The sequence below is a fragment of the Mirounga leonina genome, unplaced genomic scaffold (assembly GCF_011800145.1).
Source record: "Mirounga leonina isolate KUSES-001 unplaced genomic scaffold, KU_Mleo_1.0 Mir_153, whole genome shotgun sequence".
Taxonomy (NCBI): Eukaryota; Metazoa; Chordata; class Mammalia; order Carnivora; family Phocidae; genus Mirounga; species Mirounga leonina.
Genome location: NW_023270387.1, coordinates 10,546,939 through 10,562,205, shown reverse-complemented (window position 1 = coordinate 10,562,205; position 15,267 = coordinate 10,546,939). Strand labels below are relative to the sequence as shown.

At 50.7% G+C, this 15,267-nt stretch overlaps 1 protein-coding gene across 2 annotated transcripts in view; it reads right to left on the bottom strand.

The window, feature by feature from the left end:
• The window catches only part of ZBTB16 (zinc finger and BTB domain containing 16), a 187,135-nt gene that overhangs the window by 93,571 nt on the left and 78,297 nt on the right, over nucleotides 1-15,267 (bottom strand). For both annotated transcript variants that reach the window (XM_035008982.1, XM_035008983.1), the window contains exon 3: nucleotides 124-221. In XM_035008982.1, the coding sequence (XP_034864873.1) occupies nucleotides 124-221 (98 nt within the window). The remainder of the gene's footprint in view (nucleotides 1-123; nucleotides 222-15,267) is intronic.

Sequence of the window (15,267 nt, the reverse complement as noted above, 5' to 3'; positions counted from 1 at the left end):
TGGGACGCAGCGGCCCGAAGGCCCCGGCTGGCAGCGGAGACATCCGTGCTCTGAGTGGGGGCGACAGCGGGCCGGAGGCAGTTGCCTGCGCTCAGATGGGCCAGTCAGGGCAGCATCGCCTACCTGAATGAGCCAGTAAGTGCATTCTCAGGCGCAAACTATCCAGGAACCGCTTCCCGCAGAGCTCACACCCGTACGTCTTCATGCCACTGTGCAGCTTCCTGTAGGGAGAGGAGAAGATAGTTTGGGGCTGCTCTGGCTGGCTGGAAGGCAAGCCCACCCGCACCTGGGGGCTCTACAGCCACCCCTCCGGCAGGTGAGCAGGAGGGAGGGAGAAGGCAGGCACGGCTGCTGCAGACGGGCACTGATGGAGACATCCCTATAGGCTCAGACAGCCTCGCGCGCCCCTCTTCCCATGGACCGCTGCCAAGGAAGAGTCTCCTGCTGGGCTTGTCCAAGAGCTAAAGAACAGGACACTTCCTACTGCGTTACCCACTGGCACAGAGACCAAGGGGAAAAAGCCAGAGCCAACTGCGGGGCCAGAAGGAGGTAGCACGGGATGGTCACTGGTGAGTTGGCACTGAGCATCCGTGGAGGCCACCAGGCCTCTGCTGACCTCGGTCACATCAGGCCTCACTGTGCTGCAGCCGTGCACGTGCCCAGCTCCCCCAAGACACCGCCAGAACCCCGCCAGACTCAGGAGGCCCGTGCCCGTCCCTTCCTGACTCGTGTCCCCAGCTCCCACTGCAGTGACTGGCACATAGTAGGTTCTGAACCACTTAGAAGGACTCGTTGGCTTTATGGACTCCTCCAGATGTTCTGAGGACTACGGTGAGTGTCCGACATGCATGCCCTTTCCCCGAGGCCCCGCCTCAGTCTTCCCTTGCTTTTTGGCGTGAGGTTGAGCCCCGACAGAGAGAAAGAGTGCAAGAAAACCAGGTAACATCATTCTACAAATGCCATGTGAGGCTTTCCAAGTGCTTTCGCACACCTAATCTGCAACTCTGTGAGCTGGGCTTGACACAGAGGATCACCCCAGGACGACAGAGGTCCCACTCACAAGCGGCCACAATCCCAGCCCCCAGCTGTGCCCTTATCCCAACTCTGACCCTTTCCCCCCAGACCCCCTGCTCTGGCGGCGGCCAGCGGTGCAGCTGGGTCCGATCAGGGAAGTGGGCAGGCTAGCGCAGAGCTGGGCGCTGGGAAGATGGTCTGTGCGCTGCAGGCTGCTGAGGCTCGGAGCTGTTGGCTGGCGTGTGGGCCATCTGGCCGGGAATGCTGACTTTCTTCCCACCCACACTCCTGTTCTCAGGCCCTGACTTGCCACTGCCGGATGCAGGATCCATCTCCACCCCTGTCTCTGCGCCCTGCCCCGAGGAACAGGGCAGGCAACGGCAGCCAGAGACAGGAGCTGATGACAGTACGGCATGGAGTAGAGCCTACAAGGCTCCCTTAGAGCACCAACCTATTGCGATCAGACGGTGATGGGCTGAGACCACAGTAGAAGTTTGGAGGGTGGCTGGTACGGATGCTGATAAAACCCTGAGTGCGGAGAGGAACTACTCTACCCAGATCTGAGCCTCGGAGCCCAGGCCACCACAACTACACCGGGCCACCTGCTGCCACCACCTTCCAAATCCCCCAATGAGAACCCAGTGGTAAGTCAGAACCATGCGGGCCCCCAGGTGAGCCTCCCGAGTGCCACAGTCTATGGGCCACAGTGGCTTGAAGACCGCATGCCGTGTCCACACGCCCAGGCCCCTTCACGGAACTCTTTCTCAATCATGCTGTTTTGTTTGCTCGCTTTTCCCTTACCTCCTTGCCAAAGGCAACAAATAATTTCTCAATCACACACACACACACACACTCACACTCACATACACACCCTCATCCCTGACACTGTAGGGGCACCCCACCCCCATATTATCTCACTCCAGGCCATGGCTGATCCAACCCAATTGACAAATAGTAACAGTACAGAACATTTTAACTGAACATTCTTAACTCCAAATATATTTCACAATGCTGGACACCGGGACATGTCCTGAGAACATTCTGGGCAATCCATGCTTTGAGACATGCGCCCAGGCAACTGAGTGTGTACGGGTGCATGTCCACGCATGTAGACAGTCTTCCTGTCACTTACCCAGGCGTGGCAGATGTTTGCTTTTCTAAGAGATGTTCTGTGAAGTAGCAAAAGCTCCCCTCACAAAACGGTTCGGCAGGGGAGCCTCTTGTATGCATTCGTGGTCAGGCGTGGTGGGTGGCAGTGATGGGTTTCCACCGCATTCACGTTCATCTTTTCTTCCCTAGTGATTTCTTAGCTTCCAGGGAAGCCCACCTCTTGGGGGGGGGGGGGTGGCTGACAGGAGGACTAACAGCAGAAGGACACTGGGGTGACCAGTCTTCCGGCATCAGCAGCTACCACCGGGATAAGTATCCCCAACCACACCCTTGGACTTCCATCTCCTCGCCCCGAAGGTTCTAGACCAAATCTCTCCATCCAGACCCCAATGAACACTTTCTGGGTAACCATACTGCCTTTTTTCTGAATGTGAATGGATTTGCCTGGCAAATGGTGAAAGTGGCTTTCTTGGCCCACTGGATCAGCATGGTGTGAAAGGTCTTGCCCTTTACTACAGGGGTAACAGGGTATGGGGAACAATGCCAGGCGAGCAGCCAGAAGACCCAGATCCTCAGCCTGACTTGGCCATTAACTTGTTTTATGACCTTGGACAAATCATGCTATAACAATCTCTCTGCATTTTTTTCATGTATAAAGTGATGTGGGTGATTTCTAAGGTTCTGGTCCCTTACGGAACCTACGTTTTATCCCTTTTCCTAGCTTCCAAGGAATTCCCCTATGGGGCACTATTATTCTCTCGGAGCCATGTTCCACTGTGATGTCCCGTGATGCCAAGGTAGTCAGGCGAAGACAGCCCAAGCAAAAACTGACACCCAAGCCCAGAAATCTACTCATTTTAAAACCTTCTAAGCCAGACGACCTGAGTTTCCTCCTTTACTCACTTGGGGTCTATCTTTCAGGGAAAGAAACTTCTGGAACCCATCAATAGCCTTTCTTTGGAACCACTCTGCTGCCACATATTTCCCAGCCTTCAAAGACACAGATGTCCTATCTTGTCTGATCGTTGGGGTAAGGACCCTGCCCTGTACCTGACCCACGAACTCAGTGCCCCGCACAGGTTGCAAAGGGGGTGTGTGGCATCCACATGATCCATACGCAGTACAAGGACAGAGGTCCTACCCCACTGGCAGAGAGACACAGGCGATGCTCACCAAGTTCAGAAGAGAAAAAGGGAGCACTTCACAAGCCCAGGAGTTGAGTAGCGCCCAGCACGGCTTGGCTCCTGTCCTCTGTTACCGGTAATTCAGAACACCAAGGGATGGATGTGGAAAGGTGGACGCTTCCAACTCGCAGGAAGAGGAAATGACGGAGAAGAATCTGAGTGCGTTCAAGAGACTTGGCTACGAGCAGACTCGCTACAGCACTGTCTGCAGAATGACCAGCGAGGACACAGACTTCCAACTGGTTTCCAAGCAAAAGTGTACATTTGTATGAACTCATGGTCTCTCTGTTCTGCAGACCACAGCCCCCCACTGCCACTCCCACGATGTTATGCCACGGATTGTTTTTTAAAATGGAAATTCTAGGGGTGCCTGGGTGGCTCAGTCGTTAGGCGTCTGCCTTCGGCTCAGGTCATGACCCCAGGGTCCTGGGATCGAGTCCCGCATCGGGCTCCCTGCTCGGCGGGAAGCCTGCTTCTCCCTCTCCCACTCCCCCTGCTTGTGTTCCCTCTCTCGCTGTGTCTCTGTCAAATAAATAAAATCTTATAAATAATAAATAAATAAATATAAGTAAATAAAATGGAAATCCTGTCCACCTCCGTCTTCCTCAGCACACGCGCATAACTTCCCAGTCTGGTCTTGTCTGTCTGCGAGGTCCAGCTGCTCATGGCCATCTGAGGTCGCCCGGCTCCACAGGGCACAACTCCCTTGGTTTTCACACCCCCTTCTCTGAGAAGCAGCAACGTTGCTGGACAGCGTCTTGAAAGTAACCCAGTTCCGGCATGGCCCGGGCACCCCCATTCTAGGCTTGCTGGAGGTCCCATCAGGTCCCTGCTACACACTCCTGGGAAGTGGGCTCAGGTTCCCTGCACCCCCACCACCCCTCCAGCAGTACCACTGTCCCACAGGCCCCCACTGGCCCACTGGCTAAACCCACCATGAACGGAACAGATTTTCAATTATGTCCAAAAAGACAAAGAAAAAATTAACCTTTAGCAGGTTTCTAGCTATTTTCTCAAGGGAGCTGAATCACTATGAGAAATTAGAACTAAGCAAATCTGAACCTTTTAACAAGTAACTTGAGAGAAAGACGCGTTCCTTCTCACTGAATCCCAACCACACAACCCTCGCTAGTCAAACTGAGCTAGCAAGATGCATCAAGCCGTCTCCGTGCTGCTGGAAGGCTGACAAAGCATGGATTCTGTCTGCTCTGGACTATACACTGTATCATGGCAGAAGTCATGTTGATGTCTCTTTTCTTCATAGGGCCTAGTTTTAGAAGGGATTGCTCGATGCTGCTGAAGAAATTCCTCCACCTAACGTGGGGTCGAGGCATCCCTCTGCTCATCTTTAACGGTATTCCAAGCACAAGAGCTTCATGGGCACCTCCAACCCGGGGCTGGACTCTGTCCTGTGGGTCCTTAAGTCCTCATGAGGAAGGCCAATGCCTCTCTCATTGCCACAGAAACCCTGAGCTTCAGCCCAACCGCTCATTCTCAAGATGGGCCTTCTTCTTCCCAGCCTGCCTAGACCACAACAGCAGAAAGAGTAGAAGCCAGGAGAGACTCATGCCATACTCCATCCTCCTCACCCTCAGCCTCCAGGCACAGCCGACCACAACAGGGCTCCCTAAGAGCACCTTCTGTATCTACTGTCTGCAGGAAAAGCTCAGCCCGTCTCCATCCCACAGAGCTGAGGGCCAAGGGGAGATGCTGGGAGACCCGGCAACAAGGCCTGCCTGAGAGAGGGGTTCCAGGCCCCAGATTGCCAATGTTCCATTTCTTCCCAAGTTCCTCTCGCCAGAGACAAGAGCAATCAAAGTAGACCAATGGGCAAGGAAGATTTAGAGACAGAATTCGGTTCCAATAACCCAAGGGCTACACTCTCTCCTTCCCTCCCTCTCCTCCTGGGGATCTGAAAGCGCCTGACCTGTGAGTTTTGCTGGGCAGACCAGCACTGAGAACTAGGGTCTGTCAATGGGGCAAGTGAGTGGGACAGAACTACCCATCTTTGAAAAATAAAGAGGGGGCTCCATCCTATTAAGGGTTTTTATAAGGTAAAGTTTTCCTTGTTTTCAGCTTAACTGATCCCATGCCCTGAACCAATACCGGCTCTGGCCAGTGAGGCCCTCACAGTCCCTCCAACTCACCCTCTCCTCAGTCTGAGCCGTCCCACATGCAGAAGCTACCCTAACACCAGGGCCTTCTGCTTTCTCATCCCATGACCATCAGCTTGACCTACCCAGGGCTTCTGAGGGGTACTCAGAATAGGCAAGGATGAAACAGGACATTCTGAGAGTCAAACCAAGGTCTAAATGACCCTCTTCTCTCAAAAGTCTGCTGCCAACATGGGAATCAATGTTCTCCAAGATCCTCTTCTAACCATGGGAACCCAGCCACTATCTCACCTCCCCTCGCCCCTTCCTCTCTTGAGCAGGACCTGGCATGCTGCCGCGTGTCCCCGCGTGGACATGGTAGGAAGCAGGTCCCTTCACAGAGCTGCCCCGTGGTCAGAGAACCTCACCCTGGCCTTGCTCACAGCTCCAAGAAGAAACAGAACCAAGAGAGGAAAGCGCTTACATATTTCAGCAGCAGGCTTACTCTTTTCTCCAAGAACTTTACATTCAAAACATATCTTCAATGTCCATTGCCCTTTAATTCAAACGGCAAGAGGAAGGCCCAATAGCCAATGCATTCTGGGCTCCACTTTTAAGAAGGGATGAATGAAAAGTTATCAAGCTATCAAGAATTTACACCCAAAAGCAACTCCCAGGGGGGATTTCAAAGTGTTCCCAAATTCAGTCCAATCTTCTGTACTTTCTACACATGCCTTTTTGTGAGAAAGGGTTACTCCAAACAGAACCTGTTCTACTAGAGACCTCCACCCTAAACCAGGACATCTGGGATACTCAGGGAAGGTTCCCTACCCTCTAAGGGTGACATTATCTCGTCCCAAGGAATGTCTCTTAATGTCACCAGCAGGGACAGATTCCAGGCCGAGTGGGTCATTAGTCACACCCAGTATCATTTTCCTTAGGTACTGTCTTGGAATATCAAGGCCAGGACTTAGGACTAAGCCATTTTTAAGTTTTTCAAAGCTATAAGCTCCTTGAGGACAGAGAGTTTCTGCCTCCAAACCCTCAGCACCGATGCAGACACCTAGAGTTGGCATGTGAGCAGCTACTGCTAAGAAAGCAGTCGCCAACCATCCCAAGACAGAGGGATACCTGACCACTGAAATCCAGGCCCGGGACTGCCCAGCTTCGGTGAGGAGAAGCCCAGAACCCTCGGGGCGGAAAAGAAAGAATAGTCCTAATCTTGGTTAGGGAGGGGGTCACTTTCATTTTCCCAAGGCATAAGGGAAATTATCCTTTTACCCACTTTTTTTTTAATGTTGAGATTAGACAGTCATTGGACAAGCTGTGAATGCTTAGCTGGTATTACCACAAATTATCCTTGTAGCAATAGAGTTCCTTGCTCCCTGACTAGTCAATATTAATAAACATTACCGAATGCTTTTACAACACAATTTATTTTTTAATACAGCTCTTTATGTATGCCGTAAAGTAAATATACCAATAAAAGGCAAGGATTTCAAACAACAGATTAAAAAACACAAGCCAGAACTAACAGAGTGCTGGTTAACGCCTTCCATGCTGCACCACGGGGGTGGCAGGACGCACGGCTCGTGCCCCTCTCCTGGGAAGCCAGGCCAGCGGAGCTCTGGAAAACTGGGGCCATTCGGTTGCTTTGGAGCCTTTTAAAGGGAGGGGTAGAGAACAGCAGAGAAGGCATGTCTCCTCAAGAATTGAGAATAAAGGTGTAACACACTGGCTGAGATCCTGTTCTAGGGGCAGGACTCCCAGGGTTCTCTCCAGCTCTGCCGGTAACCATCAGATGACCTTGGTCAAACCACTTACCCTCTGGAGATTGCACTTTACGCCCTCTGCAGCAACGCAAGGGTTGAGTAGATGATTTCTTAGGTCCTTTCCAATCAGGTTTACGACACTGGAAGGTTGTGGGGCTGACAGGGGCCTATGCTCACCAGATTATAAGCTCCTTCCTGAAGGATCCATCCCAGATTCAGCCCCTCAGCCTCCATCGTCGAGCAGAGCCCAGAACATAGGAGGGACTCAGTGCATTTTTGTTGAATGAATGAACAAACATGGGAGGGAATTAAAAAAGAAAAACATAGAGGTAAAAAAACAAAAACACTTCCAACACACACACATACGCACACAAATATCTATCAGTCCAAGAACAGTCGTCCCTATTGTCCAGAAGAGAAGGCCTCCACGGGGCTCTTAGAAGAAGACCGTGTATCCTGTGTTGGCCTGGGATCAAGGCCAACCTGGAGCTGACTGAGTGGAAGAAGCTGTCCCCAACCTTGAAAATACGGGGCCGGACAATAGGACTTCCCAAGGCCATAACCACACCAAGTACGGTGCTTTCCGATAAGGCTGTCCGCCTGAGTGTTAAAATACCATGTCAGAAATGACAAAGGGGCACACTAATCTCCCTGCAGCGACTACCATGAGAAGGGTCTTCATGGCCGCTGAGCACCAGGAGGCCCGGGCTTTGGGCCGTTACGTAACAGGTCCTTTGTTTTAAAATACTGAGTTCCCGTAAGTCATTTATTTGAAATATCTCTATCAACAAATTTCACCAAGAACAAAAGTTTTTCATTTGTGCACCGGGCTATAGGATGATCTTATCACACACAATCTCATACAGTCTCTTTCAACAAGGTCTTAGTGTGCTTATCTGCGAAGTTCCTGGTAGCCAAATATGATTGAAATGTTCTATTTATGCTCACTGGATTAAGGAGATGTTGCAAAACTGCACAAAAAACCTGGCAGATGTAAGCAAGGTATTACAGCCTGGGCAGTTAAGATCTGAGGGAAAGGGATCAATATACACATTTGTAGGTTTCTTTCTTTTTCTTTCTTTCTCTTTTTTTTTAAGAAACCAGAAAAGTTGTGCTTTTTGAAAAGGGAAGAGGAAAAACAGTAAAATGCCTTAAGATTTATGGCTTCTTAGAGCTTTTTCCAAACCCAAAACAGGGCACCATGATGCATGCTTCGTGACGTCAGCCCAAGGAAAACAAAAATAAATCCAAAATATTCTCTGCAGATCCTAAAAGGCCCTATAAGGGAACTGAACTATGGTTATGGATGAGCAGGGTTTTTGCTTTTTCTCTCTCACACCCATAAGAGGCTTCCAATTTCTGGGAAAACTGTTTTCAAAAAGCTCCAGATTCCTCCTTTATCTTCCTGCGTTGCCTGGGCGTGAGGAGGCAGCCTTGTTTCCTGGTAATCTGGGCTCATTTTTACATGCTCTCACTTCAGCCACGAAGCCGAAATGCTACCTTCAAATCCCACTGCCCAGCCATGGGTCCTCGGAGACTGTGGGAAATACCCGAGGTTTATCAAGGGCCTAAGAAAGTTCCTTTCGAATTAAAGCCCTCTGAAAACCTCCTTAATGGATATTGCCTCATTCTTTCTGCTTTAGTACACTGAAAATTAAATCACTTCTCTATGAGGATTCTGAGCTGTGAGAGCCATCATGCCCAACATCAGTTATGAGCCCAAGATGAGAGACTGGGCAGATGAACCTATATGGACACCAAATCCCATGGTGGAAGTTACTGTCATTGTAATGAAGGAAAAGGTAAAAACACAATAGATATCTACCTCTTTGCCCATTTTTCTTGTAGAAAAATGTAAAAAAGAAACCTAGTCAACTGAGGTGTTAGAACAATAATGCTAATGCATTTACAGATCGCATCTGACTTTGAAAGGGCTTGCTGAGAATCACCTCAACCACCCTGTGGTTGGGAAAGAGAGTGTTGCCCCCATTTGTGGATGAGGAAACTGAGGCCAAGAGAGACACTCTCCCATGTAAGCAGGTGGAAGTCTCCAGAATGCTCACCTCAGGATCCACATTCACACATACCCACCTGCAGAGACACTATCCATCTGGCCCATAACGTCCTCCCAGAGCCTCCCAGTAAAAGGCATGGGTAGACCACCAGCAGGAAGGAGACACTAAGAGCATACCCAGAGACCACAGACAGGCTGAGTCTCGAAGCAACTTTATAACCTACAGAGAAGACCTCAGAGGAGGCACACCACCCTCATCCCCTGCTGCGCACTCTTTACTCTCCCCCTGGGAAGCACCAACTGTGTGTGCCGGGCTCTGGAAAAGTAAGATTGCACTTGAATGACAGTCCATCTAGGTGGCTTCCACTTCAATACTACTCTGCGTTACCACACCTGATCGGTTTCCTTTATAGCACTTAACCCAACTTACAGCCATGCCCTGGGTTTTCTACCAGTGTTCTTCACCTGTCCTAGACTGCAGGCCCCCTGCATCCTCGGGGTCTGGCACAGCGCCTGGGACAGAACAGGCTTTCACCACATTTGTTTTCAAGTAACCTTCATGGAGATGTCCACATACCATAATTTGCCTCTTCCGACCATTTCATATAAATGGAATCATACAGTATGCGTGGCCTCCCGTGTTAATGTTTTCAGGATTCACCCATGTGGGAGCAGGTGTCCCTACTTCCTTTTTATTGCAACATAATATTCCAATGTATGGATATAACACATGTATCCACTCCTCAGTCAATAGACATGTGGTTGTTTCTGCCTGTTGGCTGTGAATCATGTGGCTATGAACATTTGCTTACCAGTTTGATCTTACAATAAGAGCACAGCTTTGTAACAGCTCTTGTAATAAGGACTATTGTCATAGCTTTGTGTTGCTCTTGTAATAAGGTCAAAGGACATAAATTTCACGTCTCTGGGGTATAGGTCTGGGAGTGGAAACTCTGGGTCATCTGGTACCTCTACATTCAAACTTTTAACGGCCAGCCGGTTTTCTAAGGAGGCGGCACTGTTTTACACTCCCATCAGAAATGTATGAGGGTTCCGATTTCTCAGTACATTTTTGGACTAAATGAATAAATATGAATGAAGATTCCTTCTGCTGTAGAAGCCAGCAGGGAAAGGGAAACATTTCCAAGGCTCCTCCGGTAAACTAGCATCTTTGTCTACAGACGTGACATGCCACACTTGTGTTTAACAGGAATCCCAAAGAAGGCTATTTATATTTAGTTCATTCCAGAGAGAGAGAACCGAATGAAAAATTAAGACAAGAAAAGGAAAAACCCAGACAGCTCAACGCTGGTGCTACCTTCTGCCTTCGCATGCAATTTCAACCCCTACCCTCCACCCCATGTCCAGGCTCAAAAATGTAATAACACACACTCCTTAAACAGATTTAGTTGAAAAAATAGGTGCAGGATCCCAGCTCAGTGGCAGATAACTCTGATTTGGTCAGCACTGAGGGGAGCTTTATCTAACAACCCTGCTGCTTGTGACGGGAAGCTTGAAAATATATTTAATAATACTTAAAACCAAAACACACACACACAGGAGAGAGGCTCACGGCACTGGAAACCACGAGAAGCGTGGACAAGCCTGGAGCAAGGGCCGGCTTCCCTTTCCCAGCTTGTTCGACGGGGTAGGGGGTCCCGGAGCAGGCTCCGGGGAAAAGTTGTGTGATGGGCTCCCCAAACCTCTCTGTGCCCCCTTTCTTTCTTTGTAGAAGAAGGCAGCCGTACTCCTTTCTGCACAGACTCCTTGCAAAGAACAAACAAACAAAGGCTGGGACGGAGCAAGGCCCCTCGCAAGCTGCAGGTAATTAAAACGGCCTGTAAATGCCCCAGCAGAAAGCACTTCAAAGAGATAGTAATTCCAGCAATGGCCAGTCAAGACCGCGTGGTGTAAAAATTATGAGTTTTCCCAACAGGGAGCTTTGTGTGAAAAAGGACAGGGGTTGGTGGCAAAGGGAGGGTGAGCCACACAGAGGAGGCTTGCAATTGGTGTCCGCACCCGGTGTACAAGGGACTGCGTGGGGGGGGGGCATGCACGCGGGCAAGAGAAAGGGGGACGGTGTGCACGTGTATGTGTGGGAGTGCACATTTATCAACGCCGAGACGCTCCGAGCGTGTGGGCATGGAGATAAAAGGCAAAATAAAATAAAAGCAACAGATACGCATCCTCTCCCTGCTGGGCCTTGTTTGCACAGGGGGGAGAAGCACCAGGCAGGCAGCCTGAGTGCTCCTCGGCTCCCGACTTGTAAGCCCTCCTCGCAGAGCCGGGCGTGCTGGAAACGCAGAACAGCGGCCACTCTGGGCCCGGCGACAGCCAAGGCACAGCCGGCTCTCCGGACCCGCTGTACTTTCCGTCTTGCGGAGACGCACGCTTACCGACAGCAAGCCACATGCTGTTACCTTAAAACCGAGGCTGGAGGAGAGAGAGCCGCAAATTGGACTCTGACCGCGCTCGCTGGATCCTCCCTGCTGCCCCCCGTGCTCAGATGATGCTCTGACCAGTGCACGGCGTGGGGCTGATGCACACGGGGAACAGAGGGACTCAGGCCTCGCTCTTCTAACACACAACACAGAACATCCCGCCTGACACACACGTCGGTAATCACCTGACCACAAAACTGTACATCTCTTTAAAAAGGCCTCCATCACGAGTGCATTTTTTCCTGTATTTTCCCTGCAGAGACCTGATCACCACAAAGAGCCATTTCACCAGGCGGGAGAGCCGGCGTCATCCTGGGGGAGCCCCCGTGGTCCTCTGCCCCCAAAGCCAGTCCCCATCGCCCCCAACCTTTTGATGTGTGCTGCATCTGCTTGCCCACCTGTCTCTCCAGCTAGCTGAGAAACTACCCGGAGACAGAGCTTGTTTGCCTCATTTCTCTGCACTGTTGAGCCCAGCAAAGGCCCAGCACCCATGGGGGTTTGAGACACGTTTTGGGTGAGTGGATGGGGTGTGTGCGTCTTGGGCACATGGCGGGTCCTGACTTACTCAAGTCAGGACCTGTCCCTATGGCACCTGGTGTACAGCCCGGCACCCAACTGCTCCTCACCGTCCTCGGCCAGCCGAGAGTCCGTGTGGCCACGGGAGCCTGCAGAGGGACGGTGGAAGCAAGCCCATGCTCACCGGGGCCGCAAAAAGGCAACAGCGGCCGGTGGGCTTTATTTCCCCATAAACCAAATCCTGCTCGGCCTCGCTCACAGCGCCACTCACTAACTCCTCCCTGACATTGCTGGCTTTAAGCCCACACATAAAAATGTCCTTTACTATTTTTATTTAATGAGCTTTCATTTTCCTCCCCCTCTTTGTAAATGAGAAAGGAAAGCCCACCTCCTAACGGGGGGACGGGGGAGAGGAAGCAAAGTGGGATCTTTTTAAAATGGGCCATAACTTCATGAAAAGCTTTCTCCTTGCCAACACCCCCCACACCCTCATGTCCCTCCGTCCCCCTGCCGCATCCTCCCTGCTCGCCATTCAAAACAAGACGCATGGATTTTGGACATTTGATTACTTTTAAGTATATATTTTCCCCTCAAATAGACTGAATACAATGGTTAGGAAATGTGACAGAAAACTATTCTGAGTCATTTATTGCCTTAATACCCACCTTTGTCCAACAGGCAGTTTTGACAATAGCAATAAATTCCAAATTTATGTCAACAGAGCATATGTTGAACACCTCATTTCTGAGCTAAAGCGGCATGCTGCCCTATAAATCACTGTTCTGTTTGAAATGAAAGTAGATTACAGGCCTGTGTTATTGAGCAGTTAGAGCTATAGTCATATAAATCAGAACTTTTAACTCTAGGCAATCCGTTGTGCAATTAACTAAAGGGTACTTTGTCATTTCAAGGCTTGTGCACAGACTTGGCAGGGCTCAGAGCTACTGGGGAAGGGGGCGGGAGGGAAGAAAAGTTTGTAGGCAACGGGAAGGTTCTCGGCTGCTGTGTCCACCACACCCCACAGTGCCTCATCCCCCACCTGCTGCCACCACCAGCACCTGCCAACGCTGCACCCTGGGGCCAAGGCACCCTCACCATCGGCATCTGCCACAAAGACAGCAGCTCGCTGAGGACTGTCACCGAGTCACCTCTGGGTGCCCGAGTGCCTTCTCGTCCACTAACTGAGCATTTCCTGGATATAACCCATACGCCTAACATGGCCTTAGGTGCTAAAGAAGATGCCAGAGACGCGAGAAGTGGCAACAGTAATGCCAACCCCAATATTAAAATGAGACTGATTAATGCAGAATTAGAAGAATCACAGACATCTCTGAGCCACTATTCTGTGCGTTTTTATGCATCATCTCATCCAATCCTCAGAACGACTCCTAGGAGGCCTTTCGTTTCATTCTGTTTTGCTGAGAAAGAAACTGAGGCACGAAGAAGTAAACAACCTGCCAGGGGTCATAAGGCTTGGAGCCTGATACAAAACCAAGATCGGAGAGCAAAAAAGTTCAACAGCTCAGACTCTGACGCCGGCCCTGATTGCAAATCCCAGGTCTACCACGTAGTAGCCTTAAGACGCTGGGGTTCTGTAAGCCTTGGTGTTCTCATCTGTCAAGTGGGATAATAAGCTTGTTCCCTCAAGAGGGTAGGAAAATGAGATTGCGCACACAAAAGACGTAAGCCCAGTCCCCAGAACGTAGTGTCTTTAACAGACGTTAGCTAGTGGAAGGCTGAAGAAGAAGAAAGATAAACCCTTGGCACTTGGCCAGTTCACTACCTGGATGATGAGAAAAAGAACGAATCCTGAAAGAAGTGGTGATGTGCCAAGACGTCAGCAAGCAGCCAACGTGTGGGCACGCAGAAAAGAAGCAAATGAACGGCGGGTGGTGTGGCTTGAGGACAAGGTGAGACTGGGCAGGTCCCCTCGGGGGCTTCGTGGGCTCTGAAGGGCTCTGTCTACCCATGTTAGGAAATACCAAAAATGGAAAGGCCGCGGATGAGGGAGATTTCCATGTGATGGAGGCACCACATGAGCCAAGACTCGCCAATACGAACAAGTCATGCTGGCAAGCCTTTGGTCACCCCCAGCAGTCAGGGGGAGAAGTGGGCAGGGACGAGCTTGCAGGGGACATACCGTGGCTGGAGTAGGCAGAGTCCTGAGACAGAGGCAGACTTTGATTTCAGCACTGCACTCATTAAGCAGCGACCAAAAAAAAAAAAAAAAAACCCTCCTTGGAACAACAGAGCTGGCTGGGAATGGAAGGCTCAGGGTGGGCAAGGACCACGGAAGAAGAGGGTCGGAGAAAAGGGTACAAATTCCACATTAAGAAGGAGGAGATGGGGCGCCTGGGTGGCTCAGTTGGTTAAGCGACTGCCTTCGGCTCAGGTCATGATCCTGGAGTCCCTGGATCGAGTCCCACATCGGGCTCCCTGCTCAGCGGGGAGTCTGCTTCTCCCTCTGACCCTCCCCCCTCTCATGTGCTCTCTCTCTCTCTCAGTCTCTCTCTCTCAAATAAATAAATAAAATCTTTAAAAAAAAAAAAAAAAGGAGGAGATGTCCAGAGACAGCAGTTAGGTCAGCCTTCCAAAACAAAATGCCAACACAACCTCCCTGCCTTGCATCTGTAAGATACTCCCGTGCTCCCAGAAGGTACAAGAAGAGAGAACGTGGAACAAACCGCCTATCTCGATCTACTGCCTGGCTCCGCGAAGGACGAGTTACCGCGGAAGGCAACTCAGAAGAGCTACTACTTCTGTTTGCTCCCTGGCGGCAACGTCCATCCAACGAAACGGGCCACCGTCTGCTTATCAGAACGCAGACGGCAAAGAAGAAATGTGCCGTGGAGGAGTGACCCTGCGTTACTTCTTCCCTCTGGCACCCCAAGCCGGTCGCCAACTGCACATGGCTGGAGGGAGCAAGACCCTTCAGGGCTCCTTCCTCTCTCGCGAGCCGAGACAGGTTGAGGATCAGTTAGGTGCCTGCTTGACTTGGCGGGTGGCATAATAACCTGCGCCCCTGAAACCAAGTGGAAGCGAGAAGACAATGCGCAACGTAACATACACCGGTTCTTTTATTTATTTATTTATTTATTTATTTATTTATTTATTTATTTATTT